At 55.2% G+C, this 15907-nt stretch overlaps 4 protein-coding genes across 4 annotated transcripts; 2 read left to right on the top strand and 2 right to left on the bottom strand.

Annotated features, from left to right (window-relative positions):
• The first annotated feature begins 2966 nt into the window (after positions 1-2966).
• On the top strand, positions 2967-7522 carry HER10_EVM0010417 (uncharacterized protein). The gene is made up of 2 exons (XM_035479877.1): positions 2967-5085; positions 5141-7522. Exons 1-2 carry the CDS (start codon positions 4122-4124, stop codon positions 6925-6927), a joined length of 2751 nt encoding a protein of 916 aa, XP_035334330.1. The 5' UTR covers positions 2967-4121; the 3' UTR covers positions 6928-7522.
• A 117-nt stretch (positions 7523-7639) lies between these two features.
• HER10_EVM0006422 (cytochrome P450) lies at positions 7640-9863 on the bottom strand (the record flags this gene model as incomplete). Its single annotated transcript, XM_035476006.1, has 3 exons — positions 7640-8106; positions 8191-9464; positions 9541-9863. The coding sequence occupies 3 exons, from the start codon at positions 9861-9863 to the stop codon at positions 7967-7969; spliced, it is 1737 nt and encodes a 578-aa protein (XP_035334050.1). The 3' UTR covers positions 7640-7966.
• Positions 9864-10553: 690 nt separating this feature from the next.
• Positions 10554-12793, top strand: HER10_EVM0008277 (uncharacterized protein). The gene has a single exon (XM_035477804.1). It carries the CDS (start codon positions 10891-10893, stop codon positions 12742-12744), a length of 1854 nt encoding a protein of 617 aa, XP_035334179.1. The 5' UTR covers positions 10554-10890; the 3' UTR covers positions 12745-12793.
• A 297-nt stretch (positions 12794-13090) lies between these two features.
• Positions 13091-15037, bottom strand: HER10_EVM0005001 (uncharacterized protein). The gene has a single exon (XM_035474627.1). The coding sequence runs from the start codon at positions 14866-14868 to the stop codon at positions 13576-13578; it is 1293 nt and encodes a 430-aa protein (XP_035333959.1). The 5' UTR covers positions 14869-15037; the 3' UTR covers positions 13091-13575.
• Between the last annotated feature and the right edge of the window lie 870 nt (positions 15038-15907).

Genomic DNA, 15907 nt, shown 5'->3' with positions numbered 1-15907 from the left:
TATCCAGAAGAACCTCAGTCGCGAAGCTGGCACAAGGAGTGGGATTTTCCCGGCCGGGCCAGCTCAACTTTTGTTTTTCCTCGAATCTTCGAAGAAACCTCGGGAATCACCTTTGCTTGGAGCTTGTTTTGAGACGATCGGTTTCCCGGTCCCGCCTCTCGCCCGGGGTGTTCCAGCAACTGTCATCATCCGAAGAAAGCCAGCCAGGTGCTGGAGCATTTTCCAGGGACACTCGTGGACCGATCGTCAAATAATGGGGCTCTTCCCGTCTCCAGTTGACGGTTAATAATGACAGTGCATTGCTGGATAACGGAGCCGTCTGCGGTGGTTCCAATTCTCTGTGACAGTCTGACGGAAGGACCTCCACTTGGGATGTCGTCAGTTGAAAGACATCCGTAATGCTGACGGAAAGGGGAACGTTCTGTCCGTCTTGGAAAAAAGAGCCAGGCTGAGCGCGAACGGTGGGAGGGAGCCAAGACCGTGACAGCGGCCGTCAGAGGCCGTCGGAGACAGCGTCCGACACAACTCAATGTTTAAGCGATTATAGGAGAGGCATTTGTTAATGGCCCGAGGACCAAGGCAATTGAGAAATGCCGCTCCGAGAAAATCCCTCGAGCATGCCCGCATGCGCTCCGGCGCCCGTCCAGATGCTTCCGAGTTGCCAGAGATGGAAGCCCGAGAGGCGGTGCCGTTTAGATCCAAGTGATGGTCATGGACAAGCGCCCGCAGCCACAGTCCGAGAAGCCGTAAAATCCAATTAAATGGATCATGTCTCTGGTTGTTGCGGTGAGAGATGAGTACGTATTTCAGAGAATAACCGTGTGGTGCAATACAGGGTAAGCTAGTATAGGAACCACAGACTGAACAGAGAGACAGTGAGAGAGTATTGCGAGGGATCACGATGCTCCAATGGCAGGGCTGTCCAAAACGGCTCCCTCTCTTGTGCGTGTGTGTTTGTGTGGGAAATGTTGTATCGAGATCCAAACGGACGAGGCACCGTCGTCTGGCCAGCTGCAGGCCGGTGCCGTTTCCATGCAGAGCTTGCAGCATCTCGTGGTCTGGGAGGTGGGGCTGGTCTTGGGAGACAATGACACTGGACTCTCGGGGTCGGGAAGAGGTCCAAGGCTTCTAGGGCGAGTCGAGGCGCACTGTAGACTTGTTGTGTTGGTAGCCAAAGACGCAATATGGTCCCGGTAAGGTCCAGGTATCTTGCTGGGCCTCTCTTCCCGGTTCACGCATCCGGTTCCTGGCAAAGGTACTTGACGAAATCGAGAAGGTACCTGCTCTCGGGTCTGGCCCGCCTGAGGCTGGACGCCTGGGGGGTCGGTGGCCATGGTCAGCGGGTGACTTTTCGAACTTTTCTCAGTGGACAGTTTCGATTGGGGCGCAGGCGGGCTCGACCTTGGACCAGACGACGCCCTGTGGAGATGCCGTCCACTATGGGCGAGGGCCACGGTGGGTATCCTGGGACCGGCTACCCTGCCCGCCGCTGGATGAGTCCAGGGTCGACTTGTCAAGAGGACGGGAAGCTGGCCATGTCTTTGTTGCCTCTGGACGTTTTAGCAGCCAGGGGAAGCAATGTTGTTGATTTTTGATGTGTGTGGTCCTAGGTCGTACAGAGAGTGATTCTGAAATTAGAACGTGGTGAAGAAGAATGCAAGGTGGCCGGATGTGCGTAAACGTTGCGCCAAGTCGTGACTGTTGGAAGACTGGAACGAAGGAACCCCCCGTGTCCCAGATGGACATTCCCAGGGCGCAGGTGACTCGGGACGAGATGGGTTTCGCGTTGCTGATTCTAGATTTCGACGCTGACGCGAGCGCACACAAATGGGAAGCAGAGCACGTTTGATCTGGTCGAGGCGCTGGCAGGTGACGGCCGAGGGAATCCACAGTCACAGTGCCCTTTTTTTTGTGTTTTCCCCTTTCCCCGTCTTTTGGTGCTATTTGTAGTTGAGTGCCTCGGAATCCTTGGAAGCGGGTTTGCGGACGGCCGGCGAATTTGGCGAGTCGTTGAATCTCAATCAGGTCTGTAGACTGGTTTGAAGGCAATTGGTGCTGTCCTGTGCTGGGATCTTCACACTCAATTGAGCCTCTGACGCCTCTCTCTCAGAGTGGCAGCGACAATAAGAATAGACGTGGATGTTGGTTGGAAAGGTACACTACTGGGTTCGATCGATCGATTGGGGGTGGGATGATGGAGAGTTTCCTGGTCATCTTTCTTCCCGCTGGCCCTGGAGCAGTCGGTTGAAGTGTTCCTGTCTGAAAGTAACAGCAAACAAAGCGAGTCGACAGAAAAGAACAACTCACCTCTTGCTCATATCAGCTAGCTGCTTCGTGGACGCGATGTTGCTTTGTCTGGTCCACGTTCGTATCATTGAGAGGAAGGTCGTCCCCTGACGTTGAAGACGAGAAAAGGTACCTTGCTGGATGGGAGGTATTGTAGGTATTCGTACATTCCGTACAAGTACACGACCTCGTGGGAAGGTAAGAAAAAGACTTTGACTTTGATTATTGCAACTTACTTACCTAGTAGACTACAATTCGAGGTGAGCACCTCAGTCTCCAGCGCATGCCGTATGATGCATTAGTGGGCAAATGGCGGGGTACTGTGGATTCCCCCAAAACAGATCATTCAGCACCGTGCCAATGCTGTGGGGAGACTTACTGTATGACAGCAAGCCCTCAAACCTGCAGCTTTCAATGCAAAGAGTGCCACCAAAGTGCGCATCGCCGGCACAGCGTCAACTTGACGGCCAGGTACTCGAGGTACTCGTGTACTGCGTACATGTTCTTCTGCTTGTTCTCGCTGCACCGGCATCGAGCATCCCTGCTTTGGTGCCATGGAATACGTCGCTCGTGACTGGCTGAGAGAGGGCAGCAGCACCGTCACCGAACCAGCTGGTTTCGTCAAGCCAGAATATAAAAGCTCGAGGGTCAAGGTGACTTTTCTCCTGCTTGCTTCACCCCCCTGGATTTGCTCGTCATATCATCTGTTCAATGCGTGTACTCAGCATACAAAGCAACTCTCTCACCATCTTCCACTTGCTCTTCACCTCGCGAGCGTTACAATAACACCAATTCCACACCGCATCACGAAATAGCCCAGCTCTTGGAGGTCTCACTCCCACCACCTCAATTCGCCTTATCTCTTATCTCTCACCTTTAGCTGTAAGTGGACTCCGTCCTGCCAGACCGCACTCGTCATTGTTGGTTTCCCACCGGATTTCCCTCCCTTCCTCTCCCGCACCATACGGCAATCAACAACCCTTCCCCCGGTTTGCTGAGCTTGGTTTACTGCTACTACTCCGAACCGGTATCCCTACTCCTCCGCCCACACAACCCTCCTCTTCCTCCTCCAAGTGGTCATCCAATACTTTGCTGCACATTGTCAGCACACCATCACCAAAACCATAACCATCGCCCTGCTTGATGCAGGTGTTGGGGAAGGACAGGGCAGGCAGGCCCACCTTGCGCTTTTTCAGCCGGGGCGGACTCAGCTATCACCATCTTTCGGTGTGTGAGAGTCTCCTGTAATGGAGCTCTCTGGAGGCTTTTACCTGCTTGTGGTGCAAAAGCCTCCCTCGTGTACCTTACCTTACTCGTGATATGACACCGTCTTATCATCGGGAAATCACGTACCTTATCAACAAAGATTGAGCGTCAAAACTCAAACCCGCTGTTCCCAGCAAGTCTGCATTCTTCCGGTCGTCCATCCGGTGCTTGTCTTGTCTTGTCTTGTCTTCTCTCCCCGCCCCTGCCCGGCTTGTTTTGCCTGTCAAATTCACCCTATTCCACTTTCTCCAGTCTTGTTATCTCGCCTTCAGCTGCCACCCACACTAGAAAACAAGGCGGCTACAGAATACACACCAACCGCCCGAACAAGGGGGAAGGGAGCACGTTCTGCTCTTTGCTTTGACACACCGCCTCAAATCCATGTACTAATTGCAGCTTCTGCGCTCTCCAGGCTCCCTATCACTTGTTCCGCCATCTTAGTCGCGGCCACACCAAAAGCTCGTCCACCCCCGACTACTACACCCAGCAGCACCCCCAATCATCTTCAACTCGGCTGCGAGTCGTTCTATTTCTCTTTTCTACGTATTCGAACAAACCACACAGTCAAAATGTCTACCGCATCAGTACAACAGCCGGTCATCCCTCCCCGACCTTCTAGGAGTCAGGATAAGGAGGAGAACACCAACACTTCGTCTCTCCCCAAGATTCCTCCTCGTCCCATTAAGCGTTTCGACCGCTCCGTCTCCCCGAATCCCGATCGATATGCGCCCTCTCCGCTGAACGAGAGCCCTTTTTCAAAGAGCCCCAAGGCTACTCGTTCCTCGCCGAGCAACGGCTTCCTCTCTTCGCACGACCCTATTCATCACCGCCCCGGTAGCGTGTCTATGCCTTCCGTTGGTGAGGAGGGTAACGAATACGATGCCATCAACGATGGGTTTGTCAAGCCGCCTCCCAAGGCACCTTCATCTCCTGAGCACACCCGCTTCGCTGCGGAAGATCTGAAGCTTCACGCTCCCAAGCCCACTGTTCCGGCTCAGAGTGCCAAGCAGAGAGTTATGGCAGTGACCCGCACCGATTCGGATAAGGCTGCCTCCTTTGGCATTGGCAAGCCCAGCAGTGACGAGACCAGACCCAGCAGTCTCAGGAAGAAGGCCAGCTCGAGTGCCCTGTCTCAAAAGTCAGAAAGTGCCTACGGCGACGAGGAGCATGGCATCCCCGAGATTGGCCAGCGGGTTCCCATGAACCCCCACTTGGGTGATGTCCAGGCCCCGTCTCCCGCTCCTGGTTCTGGCGCTGCCCCCGAGAGCCTGAGGTCGGGAACTCCGCGAAACCACTCCCGCAAGCACAGCTCGCGTGGTTTCAACGAGCTCCCTCCTGGTAGCTACGGTCTTCATGGCCACAGCACGGCTTTGCCTACCGACAAGTTTGAGAAGGCCTGGTACGACAAGCACCCAGATTTCCTGAAGAAGGATTGCAAGCCTTCACTCCACGACCGTCAGAACGACTACGCCATGAGCAGCACGGATCTGAACAAGATTGTCAAGGAGACCCACAGCCGTGGTTCTGGCATGGGTAAGTCGTGCAAACATAACTCTACGAGTATAGAGGCAGTCACTAATTTGAAAAGGAACCTCCGCTTCGTATGTTGGCACCCCCAGCGAGGAAGTTGGATACCAGGCTTCTGCAGAGTACACCTCTCGCATCTCCTCCCCTGAACTTCAGCGCATCAAGTCTCCTCAAAGTCCTTCGAAGGATTCTCATCCTCAGGTCTCCGTGTCTTCTCCGGACAATGCCGCCGGAAGCGATGACGGTATCGTCCATGTCGACGAATCTCACAACCGCCGCAGGAGCTTCGTGTCGCACGATCCTGGACACGAGAACAAGTACAACGCACCTATTCTGGCCGAAGACGAGGCTGGAGGAGACGTCCACCCATACGACCTCCAGCCCGCTGTTGAGCCCCCACCAGAGCGCTCCGGCAGTGCCTTTGAGATGGAGAAGCCGAACCGTCCCACAAGTCGACCCACTAGTATTTACAACAACAACCAGTCACAAACCGATCTGGTACACACCCCACTTGAGGATGTTGAAGAGTACGAGCCACTCTTCGACGAGGAGCGCCCGGAGGCCAAGAAGTCCGAGGCCGAGGCAGCCAGCTCGAAGCCTCGTCACAAGTTCCCAAGCAAGGACGTCTGGGAGGACGCCCCCGATAGCGTCAACTACACCGCCGAAGTTTCGACACCGGAGCCCACAGAATCAGAACGACCTTCCTCCAGACGCCGTTCCGAACTTCCCACAGAAAACCCCGCTCTGGAGTTTGCCCGCAGACAAGAAGAACTTGCAGAGCAGGAAGGCCGTGGGGTGGATGCGAAGCAGTTGAAGCCAGTGCCCGCCGCCGTCCAGAAGGCCAAGGAAGAGGCTCGGCCAGTCATGTCGAACCGATTTCCCAGTCGCGACGTCTGGGAGGATACGCCCGAAAGCGCCATGCACGAGGCTATCGTGGACACACCTGAGCCAAGGGATGAGTCCCCGGTAGAAAAGCCGTTTGTGCCAGCACGCCCGCAGAAGAAGGGTTCACAATCGAGCGCTACCGCAGAACCACCTTCCATTCCTGAGCGGCCAAGAAAACAGAACTCGACAAGTGAGGATAAGGCTAAGCCGGCTGTCTCGGAAAAGTCAAAACCTCAAATTCCTGCTCGCCCTACCAAGACCCTTCCTTCCGGCGTCGACTCCAAGGAGCAAGACTCTACCCCCAAGCAGAAGCCAGCTATTCCTGGCAAACCTGCCGGAGGCAAGATTGCAGCGCTCCAGGCCGGTTTCCTGTCTGACCTTAACAAGCGCCTTCAGTTGGGACCCACAGCTCCGAAGAAGGAAGAACCCCCCGCGGCGGATGTTGCTGAGGAGAAGGAGAAGGCGCCCCTCGCTGATGCTAGGAAAGGTCGTGCTCGTGGTCCCCAGCGTAGGGCTCCGGCGGCCAAGAGCCCAGCTCCCGCAGCCGCTGAGGCCAAATCCGGACCTACACTCTCATTCTCTCCTCTCAGAATCTGCTGGAGCATTGGCGATAGCGGTGTTCTAGAGGTCGACGACGGTTCCAAAGAAGAATCCATCAAGGAGCCGGTTTCCGAGGTCGCCAGTGAGGCTGCAGAGACCAAGGAGATCAAGCCTGAAGTCTCGGCCAAGACGGAAGCACCCGAGGTGCCCGCCACTACGGAACCTGCTGCAGAGACTGCGGAAGTGGCCGAGGCTGAGGTTCCCAAGGCTGTGGAAGCTGAAGATGGGGCTGAGGCGCCGAAGGAGGTTGTCAAGACCCTGGCGGCCAATACTGCTGGCGAGCCTGTGGTCGAGGCCACTCTCGAGAAGGGTGCCGACATCGAGCCTGTTGATATGAAGCAAACCGGAGGCGAAGCGGCATAAAATGTTGCAGAGTGGCCGGTATGAGAGTGAGTGATTGGTGTGTTATAACGAAAAAAAAAACAGCACTAGACCGGCATTCTGTTGGCGTAGAGTTTTTTTTTTTTGGTTTGATGGTTTTCGGGTCATCCAACTATACTTTTACGTTCCCTAACTTTGCCGTATGGCTTTGCAGCGTTTTGTTGAATAGGTAGCAATTTGATACTGCGTTTGTTGTCTCTTTCCGATGGAAGGACAGCCTCGCCTTACGCGTCGGCTTGTGGATGATCACATACATAGCCTGGTGCGTGATTTTGTCAAGTGTTTTCCCAAGGTAATAATGTAAGACTAAGCGCAGCTCCTGATATGAAGTACAGCATGGCCCGCACATGGGATGAGGCACTGCCTTGCGCACCTCTAAGTGTCCCGTGTGGAAAATAGGCCATGTTGTAGAGGATGAGTAGGTTTGTACGAGATGTTGTGACGATGTGGTTTGCATGCTTGTGGTTGTAGGCTATTGGGGGGAGTGCTGACACTGAGAGATCTTTGCCTCGTTGCTGAACCTGCGAGATCTGAACTAAACTAATACGTATGCATGTCTAGCATAGAAATAGAGAATAATTCAACTCGATTGTCCCTTCACATTATATTGTTTTCCTAATGCCGGAGCATTGTTTCCGACACTACTTGTGCCTGACGAGATCGTTGCGCTTGATGGAAAGTATAAACAATTTCCCTCCACATGGAGTTGGTGTTTTATGAACAACTACAATATACATCCAGCCGATGGCTCTTCAGCTCAGGCCGAGCACAGGCTCACATCTGCGTTGATTCGTGACTGGTGTATTTTAAAGGTGTTCTCGGGAATGGATAACTCGCCTTGGGAATATACCAGCCTTGCGTACTTATGATCGACGATATAAGCGAGTCGGGGAGGTCACCACTAGGAAAGCTTGACCTTTATGTTTTCCAAATACCTCGCTTCATTAGTGCTCCCTGAGAATCAGCCAGCGATCCGAGGAAGTTGCGTCATTGATGTTAAACCACCATCACCAGCATTGTTCTACTCTACATGCTCAAACCGTAAAATCAAGCGCTCGCCTACGGGCCGCGCCGTGTATGTGTCGTCCTGCTCGATACCCGTATCATCAACCACGTGCGTCGTGAAATTCGTCCAGATTGCCGCGGCTATGAGTTTCATCTCTGGAGAGCAGTGAAACAAGTCAGTAAAAGTAGAACTCTCTGGCACCAAAAACAAGTTTGACCAGACATGATGGGTAGGCTCACCATTCATTGCAAAATTCGAACCGACGCACATCCTCCCCCCGCTCCCGAAAGCCCAGAAATACCGCAACATCTCCCTCCGCTGCGCCTCGCTCGTGTTCGACGCGAGCCAGCGGGTGTGGTCCCAGACTTCCGGGTCCGGGAAGACGTCGGCGTTGCGGTGGAGGGTGTACCCCAGCGCCGCGACGCGGACGCCGCCCGGGACCTCGAAGTCGCCGAGCCGGCAGGGCGGGTGCGAGTGTGGGGTCTGGCGAGGTTCCGGGCCGGGGATCGGGGCGTGGAGGCGGAGGGTCTCCATTATTACGGCGTGGAGGATGGGGAGGGCGTCGACGTGTTTTGGGTCGGGGAGGGAGGCGGGTAAAGAAGCTGCGTTTGTTTCTGTTGCGTTGGTTTGCATTTTGAGGTCTGGTGAGAGGGTGAGGAGTTCTTGGCGGAGGGAGGTTTGGAGGTCTGGGGATCGGGAGAGGTGCCAGGCGAGGTAGGTGAGTGCTATCCCCGCCGTCTCCTGGCCTGCTAGGACCTGGTCTAGGATTTCCGAGGCGACTGACTCGTTTTTCTGGAGGATTGTCGTCGGGTAGAGGATGGAGTCTTGCCCGTTTACGCGGCGCTCTTTTTCGATGCCGGCTTCCATTGCGCAGAGGACGACCGGTTCATCCGCCACGTCTCTTTTGTCTTCTTGACCTTTTTCTTTCTCTGCAGTAGCAGTACCCCCTTCTTTCTGATTACCAAGGACGTACTCCCTCGCCCCCTCGCAGAGCCGCCAGTTCCAAGCCCAAATCTCGGCGTTGGCGTCGTCCACCCACGACGGGTACAGCTTCCACAGCCCCATCCCCAGCCGGGTAACGAGCGCGTTCAGCCGCGGTGTCTCCTGCGGCCAGAAGCCGTGGCTCGCACGCGCGAGGTAGAGCTGGAGCCAGTGGTCCCTGTAGGCCTTTTGGCGGAGAAAATCTGTGCTGTTGCGGAGGCCAAAGGTGTAGGCTGTGATGAAGTCCATTGTGGAGGCGAGGAAGGTGGAGAAGACGTCGATGCCGGCGCCGGGGGAGGGTCCGGGGTTGCTGGTGCCGCTACTGCCGATGTCGATATTGGTGCTGGTGCTCTTGGTATGTCTGGGTGATGAGGCGGAGAGTAAGGGGAGGAGACGGCCGAAGAGGATGGCGCGGGCTTGGGCTTTTGCTGGCTCCGAGGCGTGGATGAAGGACTTGGCGTAGGCGTTTGAGACCATGCGTTTGCGGAGGGAGTGAGGTTTTGAGGCGAGTGTCGAGAACATGTTTGGAACGCTATGGAAATAGTTTAGCAAGAGAAGGCCCTCTCTTGTGATTGAGATATCCCATAATGGCTGGTGACTAGACTCACCCGTAGTTGTTAAAGATGGAGTACCACTGGTCCTTCTCGAAGCCGCCCTGGTACACCGTCTTGAGGGCATCGTAGCCGTCGACGCTGAGCTCGTTGGGCCCGATGCGCACGACGGGACCGAGCTTGAGGTGCGCTTTGTGGAGAGTGCGGTTTTGGCGGTTGGATTTCCGCGTGTATAAGATCCAGAGGGGGGAGATGTGACATGACCAGTGTGGAGCCGGGATCTTGGACAGGGGAGAGAGGAAGAGTGGTTGTAGGATTAGGGTGTAGAGTAGCCATGCTGCTGCGCTTGCAATTGCGACGGATACCAAGTTGAAGCCCATGTTGGTAAGTGAAGCTTGCTGGTATGTTATTATTCATCTACTCAAAGGATGAGTTGATTAGCTCTGTGACTCGGCGATCTAGCTCCGGGATTTTCGTGTAAGTCAACAAGTTAGATTCCTTCGTCTATTAAGACGAGGTGTTGAGGTTGGTCAAGCCCGAATATAAAATAAATAGTGACAGTCACTCGAAAATCCGGCAACTGGGCCTCGAGTGACAAGTACGCCCTATGCCCGACTCATAGCCAGTCTAGAGGAAGTCAAAGTGGTTGTTATCGTCGAGCTTATCACTCCCCTCGCCAGTGTTATCTTGGAGTTGCTCTGAGTTGTCATTGACCTGCACTAACAGCGGGGTCAACTGCATTTGTCACTTGGTGTCTCATAAACTCGGACCAGGCCCAAGGTACGTACATGCATCCAATACCTGGGTACTTACCCATAGGGTGTGAGCAAACTGGCGATCTGCCTTAAAAACACGCCCTGAGTTTACGGTCGCCGTAGCCGCTTTGCATGCAACTACCGGGGCCTCTGTGGTGTCATAGACAAAACCAACCAATCCTAACTGGGCCTGACTCCAGGCTGCCACTGCACGGTGCCTGGTCATTGTGACTCTTTTGTACTTTATATGTGGAACTGGCTGACAACTTCAACGTCAACCAATTTCTTACAACTCTTTCAATAGCTTTCGGTTGTTGCCGTCCCCGCGATTTGATGAAAGACTTTTGATATATTTATACAAGAAGAATACATGGTCTGGAACTGGGTTTCTTGTACAAGTTGCTTCACGGAATTACCCCCACAACCTTAGCTAGAAGACTTTGTCAACTCCCTTGTCACTTTTCACATCCATCACATACACATCTCACTCGTCAGTACGGATATCTCAACACCAAGCCCCCTTCTCTCCGAGACTATCCCCCTCTCATCATATCTCAATTGGCATCCCTCTTACACTCCATGTCACTCAGATACCAAGCATCAAACCAAATAAACAGAGTCCTCAGAAGAGACTCTTAAAACCAAAGAAGAAATGTTTGACCAACTCCCAGACGACATCGTCTTGGAGATCGTCTCCCATCTCAGAACCGCACGCGACGTAGCCCGCCTGGCATCGTCGTGTAAGCACTTGCACTCACTCCTCAACGAGGACGGCTGGCGCACCTTCGTCAGAACCTGCTTTCCCCTGCACTCCCTGCCACTAGGCCAGACTCCGCCGAAATGGGACGAGCTGGCAAACACACTCACCCGCCAGGCCCGCGCATGGGACATGAAGGCCTTCCAGACCACCGCCTACACGGACGACCGCCGCCAGGACGGGAACTACTTCACGGGCTTCACCAACGCCGGCCGTCCCTTCTACCCCGTCATCGATGCTCGCCTCGTCTTTGACAAGAGCTGGGAGCTTGCCACGTGGGGCGCCGGCGAGGATGTCGTCGGCCGCTTCAGGCCTCACAACAGTCGTGGCGAGTCCGACGCTTGGTTCCGTATGGAGGGCAAGACGAACGGCTACGAAGCGGGCGTGGGTGATGTCACCGCCATCCACCTGGTCGAGCCCAATGGGAAGCTGGGCATCCTCGTCGGCAGGGCGAATGGGGATTTGCAGCTCGTCTCGGCGGCCCCTGGTAGCGCCGGCAAGACTCTCTCGAGCTTTAAGATTCCCACGCCCACCGGAGGTCTCGAGGCTACTACGTGGACGTCCATCGGGTCCATTGATACCCTGCCGAACCAGACGTCAGTGATCGCGGGCAACCGCGCCACCGTCAGTCTCTTCTCTTTGGGCGCAGACGAGACCACCGCCGCCGCCGCCCTTCCGCTTGACTCGCAGACCTTTAACGTCCCAGGCCAGGGCGACAGGAAGCAGTTCGTTCACTCCGCAAAGGCCCTCAATAACGACACCATCGTCTGCGCCCTCTCCAACGACACGGACCCGATCCGCTACCTCACCGTCACCCCCTCAGGCTTCACCCCCAACCTCGCCTCCAAAAACCACTCCCTCCTCGCCTCCCGCGGCATCGACACGGAAAAGAAACAGACTGTCCGCACCATCCAGCCCGTGAACCCGGGCCCCGCAGGCGCAGGCCACACGAACCTCCTCCTCAGCGCCTGGGACGACGGCACCATCCGCCTCCTCGACATCCGCACCCCGTCCCCTTACGACGTCCTCTACCGCGACATGTACCAGCCCTTCGAGACGCACTCGTCCCTGCTGACCTACGGCTCGGACCACTTCGTCGCGGGCAGCAACGAGCTCGAGGCCCTCAAAGTATTCGACTTCCGGTGGTCCAAATCCTACCACCACTCCGCCGCCCTGCCGTGCTGGTCCGGCACGCCGTTCCCGGATCCTCTGAGGGGCACTAGCAGCCGCTCCCTGAGCATGCGCGGCGTCGGGTGCGATCACCCGCGCGGGAGGGCCTGCGTCTGGCACGAGTACTCTAGGAGGGATTACTACCGTCCCAACTACCGCTTCCACGTCATGCCCTTCCGGGACGCGGCCCGGTCGTCGACGAGCCGTGTTTTCTCTCTGGCGAAGGCGTCGGACGCGTCGGACTCGTTTTACGTCGGTCTCGCGGGCGCCGTGGCCGAGTTTGCTACAACCGTCCCGGGGGAGGCGGAGCAAGACGAGGTCGCGGCGTCCGTGGCGGGGGCGGCGCAGAAGAGGGGCTGGAGGGCGCGGGCGTCGCATTTCAGCTTTGCTGAGACGGACGACGGGTTGCTGACGCCGGGGATGTCGATGAGTACCTTCATGCCGAGGCTCGCGCAGCGGTTCGGGGACGAGGTTGGCGCGCCGCAGTTCCGGGAGTGGTGGAGTAAGACGCCCCCCAAGACGGCGGCGTGGCATCGGTGGGATCCGAGCTTTTGGCGGCCGACGCATTTTACGTTCTGAGGGTTGGGGAAAATAGAAAGATAGATTTCGGGGGAGTTTTGATAGTCGAGGACAAGTGATTAGTAAGGGGATACGGAGAAGGGAAAAGTTAGGGGGAAAGGATTAGCCATGGTCGAAAGGAAAATACCCGCATAATCTTGATATGACCGGGCCGTACATAGGACTCGGGCAGAGTTTAGAATACAGTTAAATTTACATAGATATACAATGATTACCAAGAATCAATCGCTTCATGGTATTGACCGTAATAACTTTGCCATTGCTAAAACATGTGTTCTTTTATTTAAAACGCATCTCCAGTTACCACTCCGCATCGCCGCCTTACCGCATCTCCCATCTCCTCTGTCCTCCTCTCCCATCGACCACCGTGCGGAAGGGGACCTGCATTATTGCAAACAATGAAAGCATTAGTGGAAGAAGGGGAAAAAGAAAAACGTAATTCGTGTAGAAAAACGGATATAAATGCAAAAGCTCAGCCCCCCTCATGGGGGGCCTACGAAAATCGCCAGGCTCACTCTTTACCTACTATTCCTCAGTGGTATCGATGCTAGCGATTTTTCACGAGACTCGAACTCGTGACCCATGGGAGCGGGGCCATTCAAACGAGGACATTCCCCGCCACGCCATGGGCCTTGGTGACAATTCGACGTCTTTGGATCGATTGTATACCTCTCCTTCCTCTGGCAAAGTCGCGGCCCGAGGAAACCTTCAGAAATGATACGGGCCGGAGTACATTGATATCATACAGGTATATACAAGCATGACCTTGCAATAAACACTCGACGATCTTGACCGCAAATAATGTGCCATTACACGTAACAGAAGTACACATCACCAACGGCTATTCCGCTCAGTGCCCTGCCCCGCGTTACCCCTTCTTTCACGTTCGAGCATCGCATCAAACTCGGCCTGGGCCTTATCCTTCTCCGCATTTCTCTCCTTTTCAGCGGCGTCATACGCATAGTAATCCGCACCCTTAGCCTCGTCCTGTTGGCTCTGGTTGTCATTCCCAGAAGCTCGCGGAGGCTGTCTTGAGGCTTGTCGTAGACGATCCCACGCTGAGCCGGTGCTGGGGTAAGATGATGACTGGGCTCTCGCGGCGGGCGAAAGAGGTGATGCATCGTCATAGTCCAAGTCGTCTGAGGATCTGCTGCTGCTCCGTTGGGGAGACGAGCTCTGCTGGCCCGAGCCCCATCCTGATCGGCCCTCGGAAGATGGCGGATCTCTCGAGTAGCTTGTCGGAGAAGAGTAGTTGGATTCCGAGGGTAGACTGTACCCTCCCGTAGAGCTCGAAGCAGAGAGTGTCTCGTAGTCCCTGTTCTGCGCTGACCCGTCGTCCCCAGCGCTGCCTTCGCCCCTCCTCTCGAGGATTGCATCAATGTGGGCCAGTATCTTGCGATACTCATCAATCCTTTTCTGTATAAGCGGGGTTGTTTCCCTGATCTTTTCATCCGACTGGGGCAACGCAGCCAGCGACTTTTCGAGTTGGCTGATGGCTTCCGCAGTCCGCTGGCGCTGGCGCTTCAAGGCGGTGACTGGCATTTTATCGGCCGTCATCTGGACTAGCCTCTCCGGCTTCATGTCCTTGCGGAACTGGTTGAGGCGTTCATCGCGAGCGGCGGATGCCATGGCTACTGAGGTGGCATATGAGGCGACAAAAGGGGCGATGCCGAGACTAGTAAGGAGGAAGTAGGCTGTGAACCTCGTATTGTGCCATGCGCGGTTCGCGAGACGACCCTGGAGAAGCGGCCTAGAGGCACTTGGAAAGGCATCGGGAGTGAATTTGATGAATTTGGGTTGCCAAAAAGGGAAGCGGTAGGTACCACGGGTTTGCCAAGTCAAGAAACCGGCCAACGCAACGGTGACGGGAACAGTCCATGCCGCGGTTGCGGCTTCTTTGTAGGCTAGTTGGCTGAGGACGTTGACCTCATCCTGAGTGGGTTGGCGGCCCATGCCTGCTGCAGCGGTGTCGAGCATTACTTTCACATTGTTGGAGTAGTTATCGGGATTGCGGAAGAGTAGACGCTGCAGGAGTGTGAGCTGCGGCGGTGGAATCTGATATTCCGGGGACCCGGCGATGTCTAGGTCGAATCCATTGTCGTCGCTGGAGTTGGGGAACGCCATCTCATTGGCTTCACAGCCAGGTCTCAATTGACCCGACAGATATGAGGCGAAGCTATGGAAGGCCGGAGAGAGGCGAGCGACTGAGTTGGCGTCAAATCGATTGCTGAGGTTCGTGGTGGTATGGTATGGTCAACCTTCTAGAGGTGGCTCACCTGTTGGTGTTCTTGAGAGTCCTGACGTAGTCGGCCAGAGCTCTCAGGTGGGCAGTTGGAGCTCTAGTGGATCCACACCTGCGTCGGCAGAGTGGAGACAACACCCCGAACCTCCCGGGCTATCGGCAGAGAGTTTCTCCATGACGACTTCGGGACCCCGGGGCACGCGCTGCATCGCCATTCCGTGTCACCGGTGTATCGCCAAATTTGGTGATTGGGCATACCCCTTCTCGCCTGATACTCTGTATCAAACGGAACGAAGAAGAACATCAATACAGTCGATGCATGCAGTATCTACCTAGCAAGAGATAATGAACCTTCAGGATAAAACGGAGAGAAGGTGGCCAGGCCGCCTCTGCACTGAATTCGCTGTGGTTGTGTAAAGGAATGTACCATATGTAGTTGGTAGCCTACCTAAGTATTCTACAGTCCAGTTGTACCACGGGGATGAACGGTAAGCTTGAGTAAGTACTAATCTGGACGTTAGCCAGGGTACTACTGAAGTCAAGGCAATTACAACTGTAAAATTTCAGGTACGAATACACGGACAGGGACGTTGCCTTCCACTCCACACAATATGCGAATGCAAGACATCCCACAGTGAGTTCAATTGCGCTTGCCCAAGGTGCAAAGTCGATATGGGCGGAGATGGACTTGTTCGTTGCAGGGGCGATAACCCTGCGCGTCCACCGTCAGGTCCCCGAATGCCCCACATATTGCCGGGAACGTGCATCGACGCGTATTAAACAAACGTGGAGCTAGAACGCGTCCCGAGCGCGTCGAGGGACAACCACTCTAGCACTTCCTCGAGGGGCCCCAACTACCTCTTCACACCCTTGCACTGACATGATTGGAACTAGCGAAGACGTTCACGATCTCTTGTTTTT

Source organism: Colletotrichum scovillei (genome assembly GCF_011075155.1).
Source record: "Colletotrichum scovillei strain TJNH1 chromosome Unknown Contig00005, whole genome shotgun sequence".
NCBI lineage: Eukaryota > Fungi > Ascomycota > Sordariomycetes > Glomerellales > Glomerellaceae > Colletotrichum > Colletotrichum scovillei.
The sequence above is the reverse complement of the archived record's forward strand: the minus strand, read 5'-3'. Positions and strand labels throughout refer to the sequence as shown.

What these genes read in the sequence shown, in the direction of transcription:
- HER10_EVM0010417 (XM_035479877.1), top strand. Translation starts at nt 4,122, where the DNA reads ATGTCTACCGCATCAGTACAACAGCCGGTCATCCCTCCCCGACCTTCT. An exon ending in CAGCCGTGGTTCTGGCATGG is followed by an intron (nt 5,086 to 5,140) that starts GTAAGTCGTGCA and finishes TAATTTGAAAAG; the next exon opens with GAACCTCCGCTTCGTATGTT.
- HER10_EVM0008277 (XM_035477804.1), top strand. Translation starts at nt 10,891, where the DNA reads ATGTTTGACCAACTCCCAGACGACATCGTCTTGGAGATCGTCTCCCAT.
- HER10_EVM0005001 (XM_035474627.1), bottom strand. Translation starts at nt 14,868, where the DNA reads ATGGCGTTCCCCAACTCCAGCGACGACAATGGATTCGACCTAGACATC.